A 16,236-nucleotide genomic window follows, 5' to 3' on the forward strand; every position below is an offset into this window, starting at 1 on the left:
TACTCTAGTTAATGGTTTGTTTATGGAAATTTTTATGTGGTTATAATATTCATTGAGCTAAGTGTGTCTATGAAGGATTGGTAGAAATGCTTTGATCTTCCCATTGCACGAAATACATAATAAATCGGCATGATCCAATTTTAAGATATTAATGCCACACCTACACTCCCAAAAACGCACACACACACACATAAATAAATGTATATTTAATGAAATATTGATTAATGAATTCACAAATACATAAACAAGCAAAAAGGGTTGAAATAAATCCAGAATGCAAAAATAGAATAGGTAAATAAATAATGAAAATTTAGTCACCCGAGACCATTGACATAAACACGCTACACATCGGTTATTTTCATATCATAGAACACAATAGGGAAGTATATATTATATATTTAACATTTCATTACTAACCTTCATATCCCTTTATCATTTTCATGAGTAGGCCTATCACTTGATTTGATCTGATATATTTTTTTTTCAAAGAAGTCCTCGACGTTGCGTGTGGCCTTTACTCAGAGAAAAGCGGAACTAGTTATACAAAAATGCTTTATCTGCATAATACGATTATCATTACATCGAACTATACTGCATGTGGCAGACCCCTTGTTGTCTTGGTGGGTGTGGAGATTTCCCAAATTTTGCCCCAAACGTACCTTTTTATTGAATTATATCACTGTTTTCTGCTTTTCAACAATTCAAAACTAAACTATTTTCATCAAATCGTAGGTTCAATCTACAAAGTAGTCATGACTGAATTTTTAATTTCTCTCTCTAGCTATGTAATTTGTTTCAAATATCACATGTTCATCAAACTCAACCCTCTCAAATATCTTAGTTAGAAATATCATGGGTTAAATCGCCATTAATATTTATTCTGCAGCAGTTTATCTAATGTATTGATTATAAATTGATATTTGCCAAGGGTCTTGTAACCTAGATAATTTTGACACTGCCATGAGGGCGGTACTACAGGGGGGGGGGTGGTCGACCACCCCTTATATTATTATTCTTTATTTCAATTTTCAAGACTATTGTCATATTTAATGCACTGTAATCCCTTTAATGTATTTTTAAATCAATGCTTACAGACATAAGAAAACGTCAGGTGGCTTGGCCACTTTCCATTTTTCTTGTTATTTTTTACATATTTATTAGGAAGTAATTCCTTACAAAGCTGTGTGCGCTATGAACGCCTAGCTTAGCCGGGTAATATAGGAGCGCCTTGAGCACCTAACAAGGTGGATATGTGCGCAATATAAATACCCTATATTATTATTATTATTATTATTCCTTTTTTTGTTCTTAACGAACTTCCTTCCCAGTGAGAAGTTGTGCAGTGATATCCCGAAAAGACACAGGGGCGTGTTTCTGCCACAATACTCCTCCCCCCCCCCCCCCCCCCCAAAAAAAAAAAAAAAAAAAAAAAAAAAAAACGGAACTTCACTTCGCTTTACACAGTCAAGATCTTACACGGTTGTACCCGTGCACGCTCGGACAGTATAATGGTCAAAGGGGATTCCCCTATTCCACCAAATGAGTCGATAAGACTGGAACTCCTGAAGGGGTTAGACAATATAACAATGCCAATAGTTTATCAATCTAAAGTTTATCGTTTCTTGCGGTGATATAGGCCTCCACGGTCTGCTGACAACAATATATGAAATCCTCGTCGGGTAGACTTTTACCAGCACGCACAGTGAGCAGCTCTCGCGGAACGTACAGATTTTGTACGTGACAATTATTTTCATTTTTATCATAATATTGGGATCTAAACAGGAATAAGCACTTAATATCCTCGTTCGGTCGGCCAGCTCAATAATTATTACATGATAAAGTCCATGTCCTGTCTCGTTTATGTTGAAGTGATTGGAGTTGCATGCGTCTTCATGAATTTAGCTTCTTGTCGGATTTTATTGACGTTTTCACCGAAATGAAATATTATAATAAAGTAATATCCGTCATCATCATATTGTCTCATTATACTTGCAAGTATGGTAAGCATTTTCCTCTTCTGTTTTGTACATCATTTCATGTTTTTTATATCTGTTTGGTCTCATAATGTTCTAGTCAAATTGAGGTGAAATGGCCGGAATTTAGGCTACCCCAAAATAAACCATTACTGGAATAGCTTATTAATTTGTTTTTGCATCGTAGAAAAAGAAAGTCTTAGTAAGACACAAAGTAATGAAATATGAGTTAAATCATTCTTAATAACTCAGTCACAATTGCTCTATGGCGGCCGTACGGCGAGTCGACTGAAACAGCCGTTTTACATTTTGAATACAAATTAACGGAACGACTGTTTCCAATTAGTCTTGCGGCCGCAAATGTCGAGCAAATGTGACTGAAGTTAAAATATGTCCATATATATGTTGGGAGCTAAAGGAGATGTTTTGGCAGGAAGTGAGTTCCGAAGCTGTGTTGTCCTTGGTATGTACAAGGACTGATGGGGTGGCGTGTTTTAAAGTAGAGTCCATCCCAAAAAATATTGATCTGAATCAATAAAGAAATATTCTACATAAAAAAAGAAATCACACAAACAAAACACTGAAAAAATTATCAAAACCGGACGTAAGATAAAAAAGCTATGGCATTTTAAAGTTTCGCATATTTTTCATAAAACAGTAATTATGCACAAGTCAGTGATACGTAAATGAGAGAGTCGATGATACCACTCACTCGCTATTTCTTTTGTTTTTTTTATTGTAATATATGATACTTCAATGTTTACTGAGTTGCCCTCTTGATTGAATCAATCACAGCATCTAATACTGGCAATTCGACATTTTTAGGGAGGAATATAACTTTGTTTCACATAATACCAAAGATGACAAAATGTAAATATTTCATATAATAAAATACAACAAATATTAGTGAGTTGGTGACGTCAGCGGTCTGCTATTTCGCATACCGACCAGGATGTACTTAAAACTGTTTTGTGAAATTAAACCAAAATTTAATAGGGCCAATGTCATAACTTCCTATATTATTTTACTTTCGATTTTGATGATATTTTCAGCACAGTATGATTTTTTTCTCTTTTTATTCAAATCAACCTTTTGTTGAGGTGGGCTTGCAGTTAAATGTGGTACAGTCAGTGACAGTGACAAACCAAAGGATTACTCCTTAGACAATATGGGGCACGTTACTGAAAGAGTTGCAATCAAATCCAATTCTAAAAATCAAACACAATTTGATTTTTAACCAATCATAAGGGCGCATTCGGGACTTGATATTGATTTTTTGACTTAAGTTTAATTGCACCTCTTTGTGCAACGTGTCCCACACCACACGGGATGACAATGATAGCAATGGCAGCAGTATGCTTAGCGTACAATCAAATACAGTGGTGCTCAAAAGTTAGTGAACATATTTAAAGTTTTGAAGTGATCAAGTTCTCACATGTTTTAGAAATTTAATTGTGAAGTCAGGTGATAAAATATTAAATTGAATACAGTTTGTTTCTCTGGGCTCGCCTAACATTGTAGTGTTGTTGTCTACCTTCAACACTCAGCATGAAAGAGTAACCTATACATTTTGTGGTTGGGATTCACTAACTTTTAAGCACAACTGTATAGGCAAGACATGATGTGTGATTGAGGTGTGATGGAAGTACACTTTTTTCATTGCTTTTCGGCATTGAAGTAGAAAAGTAATACAGTTAATGGGTCCAAAGTACCTGTTGTCAGTTAAACTGCATACAATGATAATAGAATAAACGAAATGTGGAATTTGAAAACTGCATATTGCTAAAATGTAATCTATCTAAACCAAATGCATGTTGTTGTGGTTTTTATTTTAAATAAACAATGTCGATCTACTCTTTGCGTAATTCTGATCAGCATAAATATTGGACTTGACTCATACAGATGTAGAGCATTTTAACACTGGGTAAATATAAGCCTAAGTAAGCCCCTAGGGGGAAGCGACAGGGTGACGATGGGGGGAGGATTGGGGGGGGGAGAATACCTAAAGGAAACATTTTTTAATTGGATGATAGGGATATTATACAGTTACACGACACTGATAATATCTTTTTGAGCTCTTCTTTCTACGTTCTTCCTTTTTTTCTCTCCATTTTTGTTTTGTTTTGTTACTATCGAAAAATGTTTGAACTGATTTCAAGGGGAAGTTCACCCTGGTTTGATGTCAAAATACCAGAAAAAAGTAATAAAAATTGTGAAGGTTTGAGGAAAATCCATCAAAGATTTAAAATGTTATAAGAATTTGAAGGCTTTGATTTTTGACGTCATATACAAGCAAGTGTCCCATATTTTATGTTAATATAAAAATGCATTAAATTCAATTTTGTAATGGTTCATGAGGACTACAAATTGTTTATTTCAGGAACGGGTGTGAAATGATTTGTCTGTTGATATACTGAACGTACAATAAAGAAGTATTTTCATTATTATTGCGAAAATCACGTGTCAATTTTTTTTCCCATACGATGTTTGGGGAAGGTGCTCTCAAAAAGACAATGAACTTGACATATGATACTTCTCTTATTTATTTCAACGGTTTTTTTTATAATAACGTTACTGTAAAACAAATCAAAACTCTCATAATTTCATTCATTCACTCCTCCCCTCCCTCTCTCTCTCTCTCTCTCTCTCTCTCTCTCTACATATCTTTGTATAATTATATAAAAACATCAATATCGAATAACATAATGATACTATAAAAAACAATAACCCTGAAAAAAAAATAATGACGTGTGTTTTGCTGTGGTAAGGCACTGGCCTGAAACTCTTTCAAAGTCAATACGTTGACCTTCATCCACCGATTATTTAATGGCATATGTTTACATAATTAAATACAACTGCCCTTTTGTGATTGATATGGGAATTTGTAAATAAAGAATTATTTAGTTTGAATCAGTTTTTACAAAGAGTGGGTTTGTTGAACGTGGATGAACATGTAGCTGAATTTGATAAATGCATGGGCTACGAGAGGAGTTTGTCAATCGACTTTCCTTTTCCTAACTTCGTGAACTTGTTTATTTTGTAAATTGCTGTAATAATTGATCAAATATGATTGAAAAAATAAAAGGAAGTATGGCCGTTTGAGTTAAATCAACACAAGGGTAGGTCTATATGAGGAAGGCATGGGCGTGAAGAACACTTTAAAAAATACTGGGTAAAATGTTAACCAGCATGAGGGTAATTATGTGTCCAACCAATTTGGGGCAGTATTTCACCCAATGCGGTAAGCATATTGTCCAATCAGTTGAAAAATAAGCAGCAATTACTTTAGAATCTGCAAAATTTTCATCACACTGTATAAATCAAAATGCCCAATGTTGGCTGGACACATAATTACCCTCATGGAGCACTTTTACCCAATATTTTTTTAGAGTGAAGTGCCCTGCTGGGCTGTATAAGAAAAATAAAGAGAGAAAAAAAGGGGGAACGGGAAAGAAAAATGGGGAATAAGGAAATGAAAATGAGGGGAAAGGAAAATATGGAAAATAGAAACGAAAACATATATTTTTCTCCAAGAGTTAAGAATTTGGCTTGATACCTCCTGTAAATAATTATGAAATCATTGAATTTCTTTGAAATTACATTTGTTTATTTCATATACAGGAAAAAATACAAAATAAATGGTAAATGTGTATCGGGTCCCTCATATGCCTCTTTATCCCGATGTGCATAATTACTTTTGTGAAAACAAGAAATAAATTAAATCATTTGTAGGTATGTTATTTTATATCCTGCACTCAAAAAATATATATTGGGTAAAAATGATCCATGAGGGTCATTATGTGTCCATCCAACATTGGGCATTTCTTTTGGGCATTTTGATTTATCCAGTGTGATGAAAATTTTGCCCATTCTAAAGTAATTGCTGCTTGTTTTTTTAACCTTACTGGACAGTATGCTTCCCGCATTGGGTAAAAAAACTACCCCAAATTGGTTGGACACATAATTACCCTCGTGCTGGTTAAAGTTTTACCCAGTATTTTTTTACAGTGTATTTTGATAAAATTTTCAGTCGCACATCTATTTGGAAATTGATGTCACTCTGTCGATATATCCTGGCGCCACCCCTATACCGTAGAACGAACGGTTACACTTCGTAATTCCGAAGGTTCTTTATTCCGAAGGTTCGTAATTCCTAAACACGTAAATTGCCTTTACCTCGATGTTCGTTAGTCCGAAAACGTAAAAATGTTCGTTATTCCGAAGGTTCGATAATCCGAAAACGAAATAAGATTCGATGTTCCGAAGGTTCGTTAATCCGAAAACGAAATAAGGTTCGTTGTTCCGGAGGTTCGTTAGTCCGAAAACGAAATAAGGTTCGTTCATCATTTCGTTTTCGGTCTAACGAACCTTCGGAATTACGAACCTCATTTCGTTTTCGGATTAACGAACCTTCGGAATTACGAACCTCATTTCGTTTTCGGACTAACGAACCTTCGGAATTACGAATCTTCGTAAATAGGAACCTTCGGAATAACGAACCTTCGGAATATCCGAACCTTCGGAATAACGAAGCTTCGGAATTACGAATTTATGCGGAACGAACTATTTCCTTTTCCTTGTTTTCTTTTTTAATCACTCTCAGTCTCACCTGGTCAACTGTACTTCATTTTTAATTATCATTTTAAATTAATGGGAACCGTGTTCTTTCGAAAGTACAATATGATACTCCATCCTATCACGCTTCTCGTTCTTCCTTGTTTGGTAAACACGTACTTATGTCTTAAATTTAACCAGGATAAAAATGATTTTCCATAAGTGATAACTCGTTTTCAGAAGAAAGGCAAATTTTGATTGCCTATTCTAAAGTAATGCGTAGAGTTTGTAGGAAAAGTAATGGTTCCAGGAATTTCAAAGGTGAAGAACGTATTCTCCTGTAAAAGACATGATATTATACCTTGTGAGTAAACAAAAAATTGACACCTCACAAATCCCCAATTTAAGAAAAAAAATATATGTCATGAACACATAATAATAAAATATGGCTTGAAAGTACATGTTCTCCAAAATAGTTTGATACCATATCTATATATGTGGTATGTATTGACGCTTGGATGATCAGAAGGTATTTCTTGCAGTGATGTATATTTTGATTTGCGCCAAAGTAAGGCATGACTGCAATGGACGAACACGACGAATCCATATATGTATGATGCCATAATCCTACATGAGATAGTAAGCATATTTGCAAATCTCATTTCAATGAAATTAACTTGAGAATTGGAACTAAAATTGTTTATTAAAGGACAAGTCCACCCCAACAAAAAGTTGATTTGAATAAAAAGAGAAAAATCCAACAAGCATAACACTGAAAATTTCATCAAAATCGGATGTAAAATAAGAAAGTTATGACATTTTAAAGTTTCGATTAATTTCACAAAACAGTTATATGCACATCCTGGTCGGTATGCAAATGAGAAAACTGATGACGTCATCCACTCACTATTTCTTTTGTATTTATTATATGAAATATGAAATATTCTAATTTTCTCCTCATTGTCAAGTGATACAACTATTAATTCCTCCCTGAACATGTGGAATTAGCATTGTTTAATACTATATGGTTCATTCAAGTTGGTCCTCATTGTCAAATCTATAAAAAATGAAATATTGTTTAATTCAAACAATAAAAAACAAAAGAAATAGGGAGTGATGGACATCATCGACTGAGCCACCAAGTTGTTCATATCACTGTTTTGTGAAAAATAAGCGAAACTTTAAAATGTCATAACTTTCTTATTTTACATCCGATTTTGATGAAGTTTTCAGCGTTGTGCTAATTTGATTTTTCTCTATTTATTCAAATCAACATTTTCTTGGGGTGGACTTGACCTTTAAACAATTATAATGTAAATCATTGGAAAGGGATTTGCAAATGCATTGCAAATGGATTTGTATGTATAGGTTTTATATTACACAGGAATGACGGAATAGGATGTGGGCAAGGATCAGACGGTTCCATGACATTTTATCCGGCGACAATTGCTCCAATGGAAAATCTGGACACAAAGCCAAACTTGAAATCTAACCTCCCAAACAAAATAACCCTAATCCGAATCTTTAGATTATTTTGAATAAAAATCTCTAATAAAATCCTAATTCAAACCCTATGCCTATCAGATATCGCAGAAGCATAATGTCGCGTCAACGGATCAGATAGATGAATGTCTACTTTCTTAGCTCACCCAGTAAAAACGCCTATTTAAAAAAAATCTATACATCACTTTTCACTAAATGAGTCTTTTAGTAGTCGCTTAGCAGCTTAAACAACCATACCAATTTATTGAGAATTAAGTATTGCACATTAAACTTGGATTTAAAAAAAATCATACATGCACTTGTTTAATCTGTTTAAAAAACTAATTTATATAGGACTACCGCGGTGTTGATTTAACACCAGTCCGGAATCTATGTATGAGAAGTGTTAAAACAACACCGGTTTAGTTTTGGACAATTGGACTAATTCCAAATAGGCGTGTATACAACACCAATTAGTGTTAAAACAGCATCGATTTAATTTCAAACCGGTGTTGTTTCAACACTTCTCTGGAATGGTCATATATAGATTCTAGACTGGTGTTAAATAATACCGTAGTTTTTGCAATGTACATAGGGTCGTATAGTAAACAGCATTTCATTATATAAAATGTCATATACTACAGGTACAATTTCAGCTAGCTGTGCCAAGCCAGATGTTATACCTAACACCGTAACACCATGGGTTAACCAAACACTGGACACAGGGTCCTATATCAGATGGGAGTGCAGTGCTGGATACGTCATGCAGGGTAACACTAACACTGTTCTATGGGTGTGCCTCGAGGATGGGACCTGGCTTGGTCATGATCCCAGTTGCACAGGTGAGGAAGTACCTCTATTATTGGCGCGTTTGAGTTGAAAGCGCAGGTTTTGTCAAGGAATTTGACAGATGGGGTGCCATACTACCCATCCCGTTATAAGTCATGGGCACTGATCTCTCCTCTCCTTAGTGGAGAGATCAGTGGTCATGGGTGCCACGAGCCTAATTACATAAGGAGCGCTAAAGATATTCGTTCGACCCAACCCATTCGATTTTTTTCAATTTGGTATTGCTGATTGACAAAAGTTTATGAATATGATTCAAAATCTAACGCTGATTCTAGAAATGGTAACTACTGAACTTCCTTTGCCCAAATTGGGAAGATATATCAATGATTTGGAACAATTTGTTGACTGGCGGAAGAATTGTAGTCAAGTAGAACCACAACATGACCGTCAAGTTGGGTATATATGCAATTTTTTGGCTGAAAGTTGTAGTGTAGGTTGTCTACTTCAAGAATCCGACGGGTGCCACTTGGGCACCCTTGGGCATTTTTTTCAAATTGACGTCATAGGCCACGCCCACTTTTTTACATACCTCTTATATATGACTTTCATATTTTATGAAATAAATATTTCATGTTTGGTATCAAATTAAAGCTAATGAAAATCAAATGCAGATACATGGATCATTGGGCATTTAAATCACACATTTGTCAGTTAAAGGTCATTTAAGGTAAAAAAAAGGTCAAATTGCATTACAAATGTAAGTAGTACATATAAGGCGAAAAATATCATGCTTTATATACAAATAAGTTAGGAATTGTGTGCATTTTGTGCTGAAAGTTAAGTTGAGGGTGCGCATATTAAGAATCCAATGGGTGCGACCTTGGCATCTTGAGGAATTTTATTTATGTGACGTCATAAACCACACTTTCATACATTCCTCTTAATTGTTGATTTTCTATTGTGCGGAATAAACGTATCATGTTTGATATCAAATCATAGCATATGCTAAATCAAATCCACAAATATGAATCACAAGGCATTTATATCGTGTTTAGACCAACTAAAGGTCATTTAAGGTCATGAAAGGTCAAGTTAGGTCACAAATGTAAGCAATGCAACATATAATGCGTTCTCAATTGAGCATTAAATGTATTTTTGGCTGATAATCATATTGAGGATGTGTATATTTAGAATCTGACAGGGGCTACCTTGGTACCCTTGGGGCAACGTCATTTTCTGACGTCATAGACCACACCATCCTTTTCATATAGGTCAACCTCTTAATTATTAAATTATTTACAGTTATTATCTCTTTTCTAGTGTACGGAATAAATCATGTTTGGTATCAAATCAAAGCTTATGGAAATGGAGTGTACATTTATTTAAAAAAAATCACATACCAAGGTCACCTTTGGGTAATATTAGCTCATGAAAGGTCTAATGAAGGCGGAAGCTCATAAGTACTTAAAAAGTGTAAATTTCTCAACAATTTCGACTGCATGTCTCTGCCTTAGTTGTATACTTCGTCATGTTCGTTTCAAACTTGCAGTATGAATTATGAAATACATGACTCGATGGCTGGGCAGCAACTACATTAAGCCTCAAAGAACATGGTGACACTGACTTGCATCTGCAAGGGGAGGAACCACTGTGTCATGAACAAGTACGGGTAGGCCTAATGTCCTGTTCCACCTAGTATCAGTTATCTTCTGTAGATGTCATGGGAGTAGAGCGTATATAATTTTTCTCTGACAACACTGACATTTGTGTTCTAGAAGACTATTCTGCTTTTAGGACTTACAAGTCTTCTACATACTGTTGAAAAAGTGATCGATATTAAAGTTATGGTATAAAAACTAGCAGAAAAAAGCTGGCTGTGCAAAGACAATATATTAGGTTGGGATACCATATTGTGTCAATCTGGCAAGGGAAAGACTTCCACTCTGAACTTGCTTAATCCTCTTCCTCATTGATTTTCCCCTCTTCAATCTCGATTGCATGTTAAGTTATACTTGTGTTTAGAATGGCACAATACGATACACCAAAGTGACAAACGCTAGCCCTAGAATATGCATGGTGGCCCCGATATTAATCCACATAGAACAAGTTCTGATAATTCCATGATGGGAGTATCCACTGTGCTATGCACAGGTACTGGAATGCTCTCCTATAACTTATACTTCCAATCCATACATGAAAGGTTAGTTGAAGGGCCAGCAGGGTAGTCTTTCGGTAAGATTTTCTCCGGATAAAGATCCTGGAGAAGAGCACATTTTTCTGACCTTTCAGTTGGAGTAGGTTCGTAATCTTTACATTTATTATTAGTTAAGAAAGAGATAAAGTATAAATACTGCAGCTCTTATTGATCCTGATTCCTGTACACTTCTTCTGCATCAGGCTCTGTAGAGTAAGCAGTAAGTTCAGAGTGAAAGTATTTCCCTTGCCAAATTAACACAACATGGTATCCAACCTAATGAAAGGAATTGTCTGTGCACAGACAGCTTTTTTCTCCTAGTTTCAATACCATACATATCGGTTACCTTTTCAACAGTATGCAGAAGACCTGTAAACCAAAAAAGGAGAACAGTCTGGTAGAACAGAAATATCAGTGTCGTCAGAAAAAAATTATACTATTCCATGACATCTTCAGAAGATAACTGATAGAACGTGGAACAGGACATTAGGCATAGTCATTCTTGTTTAAGACACAGTGTGTTTTATTTTTGTATAAGTGCACAATCCATTTTTCATAAATTTTAATTTGATACCAAACATAATGTTTATTCCATACACTAGATCAGAGATAAGTCATAATTAAGAGGTTGTCCTATGTGAAAAGGATGATGTGGTTTATGACGTCAGAAAATGATGTTGCCCCAAGGGAACCAAAGTAGCCCCTGTCAGATTCTTAAAATAAACATCCTCAACATAACCTAAAGCCCAAGATACATATGACACCCAATTTGTTTGATTTCATTCATGAGATTCATGAGTCGCATTATATGTTACAATGCTTGAATTTGTGACCTAATTTGATCTTTCATGACCTTAACGACCTTTAATTGCCCTGAATGCGTTCTAAATGCCTTGTGATTCAGACATATGGATTTTATTTTGCATCTGTACTAATTTGATATCTCACATGATATGTTTATTCCGCTCAATAGAAAAGTAATAATTCAGAGGAATGCAAGAAAGTTTGTGTGGTTTATGATGTCACATAGATAAGATTCCTCAAGATACCAAGGTTGCACCCATGGGATTCTTAATATGCGCACCCTCAACTTAACTTTGAGCACAAAATGCTCATAATTCCTAACTTATTTGTATTTAAAACATGATATTACTTTATATGTAATACTTACATTTGTAATGCAATTTGACCTTTTATTACCTTAAATGACCATTAACTGACAAAGATGAAATTTAAATGCCCAGGGATCCATGTATTTGCATTTGATATTTCATTAGCTTTAATTTGATAACAAACATGACATGTTTTTTTTTGTAAAATATGAAAGTCATATATAAGAGGTATGTAAAAAAGTGGGCGTGGCCTATGACGTCAATTAAAAAAATGCCCAAGGGTGCCCAAGTGGCACCCGTCGGATTCTTGAAGTAGACACCCTACACTACAACTTTCAGCAAAAAAATTGCATATATACCCAACTTGACGGTCATGCAATAATTTTGATCATATTTACCCGACTATTCGGGCTATTTTACTGTTTCAGTTGATGAATTTGATCCCATCATAGTTATCTTCATAAATGGCGATTTATTTTTAAAATGAGCTGGCTACGATACCCTTCTCTGGTCAGATATGGAATGTCAGATATATATCCTATCCAAAAGTAGTAAACATTCGACCCTTTAATTGGACATTTATTTTTTAATGATTTTTTCTTAAGTGCCATTTTAACACACAAGTCTATGGGGAATGTTTTAACGCGCGTGACACCCATGTTTGATATCGCAAGTACAGAGTGTATTACGCTTCATTGAGGAGACACATTGCTCGCTCTTACAGGCAAGCGAAAATAATTTTACATTTTGCGATGTTTCTGGAATATGATTTGAAATTAATGGATTGGCCACATTCCAACAATCTTGTCTTCACTATTATTTGAGATAGTCTTCATTATTTCTGCGTACCATGTTTGCGGAAAATTGTCAAAATGTTGTTTTGAAAATTGTTAAACTCCATGGTTTTTTCGCGTATTGAAACTATTATCGTACAATACTTAGTCAAATGTCAAATTACAATACGGCTTTGATGTGGCCTATGTTTGACTGTGTGCTTAATATTAATGTTTTGTGTTCAATAAAACGAGACATAATCCTAATCATCTAATTTCAAATAAATTCACTTTGTAATTGGTGGCATCAGAGATCTTCATCCCAAGGGGGGGGGGGTTAAAGACCATCATATTATTCCTCTAAAAGTGGGAATCTGTGTGAAACAATCGGGGCTTCGTTCTAAAAATACTCTTTGCCGGAATTTGGTTTGACTAATTTTGTTTTATAGGCATCGTCATTAAATAGCTGTCAAAATATTAATCTTCTTTATTCTCATATCTTTTATCAGTTATTGAATGCCCTTCGCCACCCATCGCTGCCTATTCTGAGCTCGAGACTCCATTAACAAATTCTCCAGTAGTTAACGAGACAATAACATATGCTTGTAGCAGCAATGACTATACGCTGATGGATAATACGGGAAATAGATGTCTTATGGACGGTACATGGGAGAAACAGCCCCCAGTATGCAAAAGTAAGTGTTCTAGGACAACTGCTGCAGGAAGAAATCTTCCCTGATGACTTGCTTGCAATTTCTCTTTAGAGGACTTGCCGCTTGGGAGAGACATTCTCTTGGAAAAGACCAATACATTCAAACATGTTCAAGTGACTACCGAAGAGAATCAAAAGTTTTGGTCACTTTAGACAAGTTGACAGTCATTTTGAACATATTGTAGATAAACATGTAAAAAAAACACTTTTGGGTTCCTCCATTGGCATGATATCTAATCATAATAATAATAATCCGCATTTATATACGCTTAAAGAGAAATTCCAGTAGTTGCAATAAACACTGATTTCATGAGAAAGTCTGTAAAACAAGGCTTAATTGTCAGTACATCATCGAGGATCTAGATCTAATACAGTTACATAAACTGAACTTCGTGAAATCTTGAAATCTACGCTGAAAAATGAAGATCCCCAACACATATAAGCGCACGTGGGACAGTGGATAATTATTGCTTTGAATGTCGTGCCCGACGCTATACCCGAATCCTGTACTTATTTACTGATTTCTCAGCAATTACACAATTTCTTCCAGAATCCTTTGGCACATACGTTTTATTTATACAAACAGACACTTTAGTGGTCATTTCATTGGATTCTGTACGAACTCATATCGTTACCAAAACTAGCATTTACCTTTAATACAAAGTCGGATCGACGTCTCTAAGCGCTTTACAGACATACTATTATCCCGGTCATCGGATCCTTGCATGCCCGTATACAATATACGCACATTCTCCACTCCCTGGGGAGCATTCCAACAAGAGTTCAAAGACTCAATTGCTTGGCATACTACATATAGGCTTTAACATCCTACCGGGTACCCATTTAACACCTGGGTGGAGAGTGGCAAAGTGTGGATTAACGCCTTGCCAAAGATCGACGCTAGGCCATGGTGGGATTCGAACACACGACCCTCTGATTACAAGGCGAGAGTCAGAACCGCTACACCACGACGCGTCCACTTCTAATGCTACACTCTGCAAGAATACACTGCAAAAACTCAGGTGTTGATTTAACACCAGCCCGGAGTCTATTTATGTCCACACCAGAGAAGTATTTGGAATCAAACCGATGCTGTTTTAATACTAGTTGGTGTTGTATAAACACCTATCTGGTGTTAGACCAAAAATGAAACTGGTGTTGTTCAACACTTCTCTGGGATCGATATATATATAGATTCCCGGCTGGTGTTAAATCAACACCGGAGTTTTTGCAGTGAAATCTTTTGGGATATCGCTTGGAGGTTATCCTCCCGGGAGGTTGTGTTTTTACGATTTTTGTTTCATTCCAAGAATTTAAACAATAACATCACATATAATGTTTATCACAATTTGGTTTAAAGTATATTGTAATTGAAAAGATTACAGATGTAAAGATATTTCAAACAGGAAGAGATGGTTATTTGATGATGTCATTACAGAATTCCCACTTCACTGATATCACAGTGGCGGACATAACAATGGGGAACCTGTGGGGAACCAATGGGGAACCTTGTGAAAAAAAAGATTACCATGATTTTATGCACAGGTGTTCATATGCAACATATCTGGGAACACTCTGTCATGTCTGTAGTTTGATATAACCCCGTTTATAAATAATTTTCATTTATATTTGTTTCTTTAAAGTAAACTGCCAGACGGGAAATTACATCAGACGTTATTCTGATCTGGTTTGCTACCGCCAACGTGACTATGGCAACGAGAGAGAATGGGAATCATCATTTAACCTCTGTCATAATAACAGGAACTTTCTTGCCACTGTGAAAGATGCTGAGACACAGTCTTTCCTCGTCAAATTCGTTGGGCAGAGCATTGGTGAAGACACTTGGATCGGTGCAAAGGAAGGACTGGATTGGAAGTGGAGACATAGTAAGTAAATCATCTCATAGATCGTTAGAGTCTGTATTATCTCCGAGCGTAGGGGGCTATCAGGTTATTATTCCATCCTTTCCATCCTCTGCTTAAATTAATTGTTAGGTGTATCCCCATTGATACGTACGATGTTCTAGACAAAATGTCTTCAGAGATATGCATTTCTATGCTCATACAGTGTCTCAAGGAATTATTTGTTTACTACATACAACAATGAAAATACGAAGATGGACTAAGATGGGACCCAAAAATTCCTAACTTTGCTTTTATGAAATATAATGAAATATATATTATCTGAAAGATGAAAGTATAAAGCATTCGTTTTGCACCAAGTTACAATTTTCTGCATGAATGATTATGAATCATTATAATATGCAACAGGCCTAATTTTCAGACCTGTTGTGCTCTTTGAAGCGCGAAGCTCGCAATGCTTCAGTGGTCACGACTTATTTCTTATTTTCATATTTTCACTTGATATGCAATTTCAATCAATATAATAATATCAAAATAATATACACAAATAATATAGGATTTGTATAGCGCACGTATACACATTGCTAGGTGCTCAATGCGCTCCTATATTATGCATTTCGCAAACGACTTTAGACGAACGGATCTCTGACTGCTATTACCTCATTGACTTTTGGAAAGGGATGTAATTCGATTCATCTGTCATATTTCATTTGCTGTTGATATCAATAAAACAAAATGAAAAATGAAGGACGGTCTTCGTTTTGCACCTATTTCCAAATAGTGAT

At 35.4% G+C, this 16,236-nt stretch overlaps 1 protein-coding gene across 6 annotated transcripts in view; it reads left to right on the top strand.

Annotated features, from left to right (window-relative positions):
* The first annotated feature begins 1,599 nt into the window (after positions 1-1,599).
* LOC129267062 (uncharacterized) overlaps positions 1,600-16,236 on the top strand; it is a 37,895-nt gene continuing 23,258 nt past the window's right edge. For 4 of the 6 annotated variants that reach the window (XR_010294441.1, XM_064103727.1, XM_064103730.1 and 1 more), the window contains exons 1-4: positions 1,645-2,000; positions 8,654-8,851; positions 13,387-13,572; positions 15,233-15,475. Coding sequence is in view for 5 of the 6 variants with exons in the window: in XM_064103727.1 (XP_063959797.1) it covers positions 1,883-2,000; positions 8,654-8,851; positions 13,387-13,572; positions 15,233-15,475 (745 nt within the window). In the remaining variant the exon portion in view is untranslated. Of the gene's footprint in view, positions 2,001-8,653; positions 8,852-13,386; positions 13,573-15,232; positions 15,476-16,236 lie in introns of all 6 variants that reach the window. The other 2 variants (XM_064103729.1, XM_064103728.1) reach the window with 2 other exon arrangements.

Source organism: Lytechinus pictus, chromosome 8 (genome assembly GCF_037042905.1).
Source record: "Lytechinus pictus isolate F3 Inbred chromosome 8, Lp3.0, whole genome shotgun sequence".
Lineage (NCBI taxonomy): Eukaryota > Metazoa > Echinodermata > Echinoidea > Temnopleuroida > Toxopneustidae > Lytechinus > Lytechinus pictus.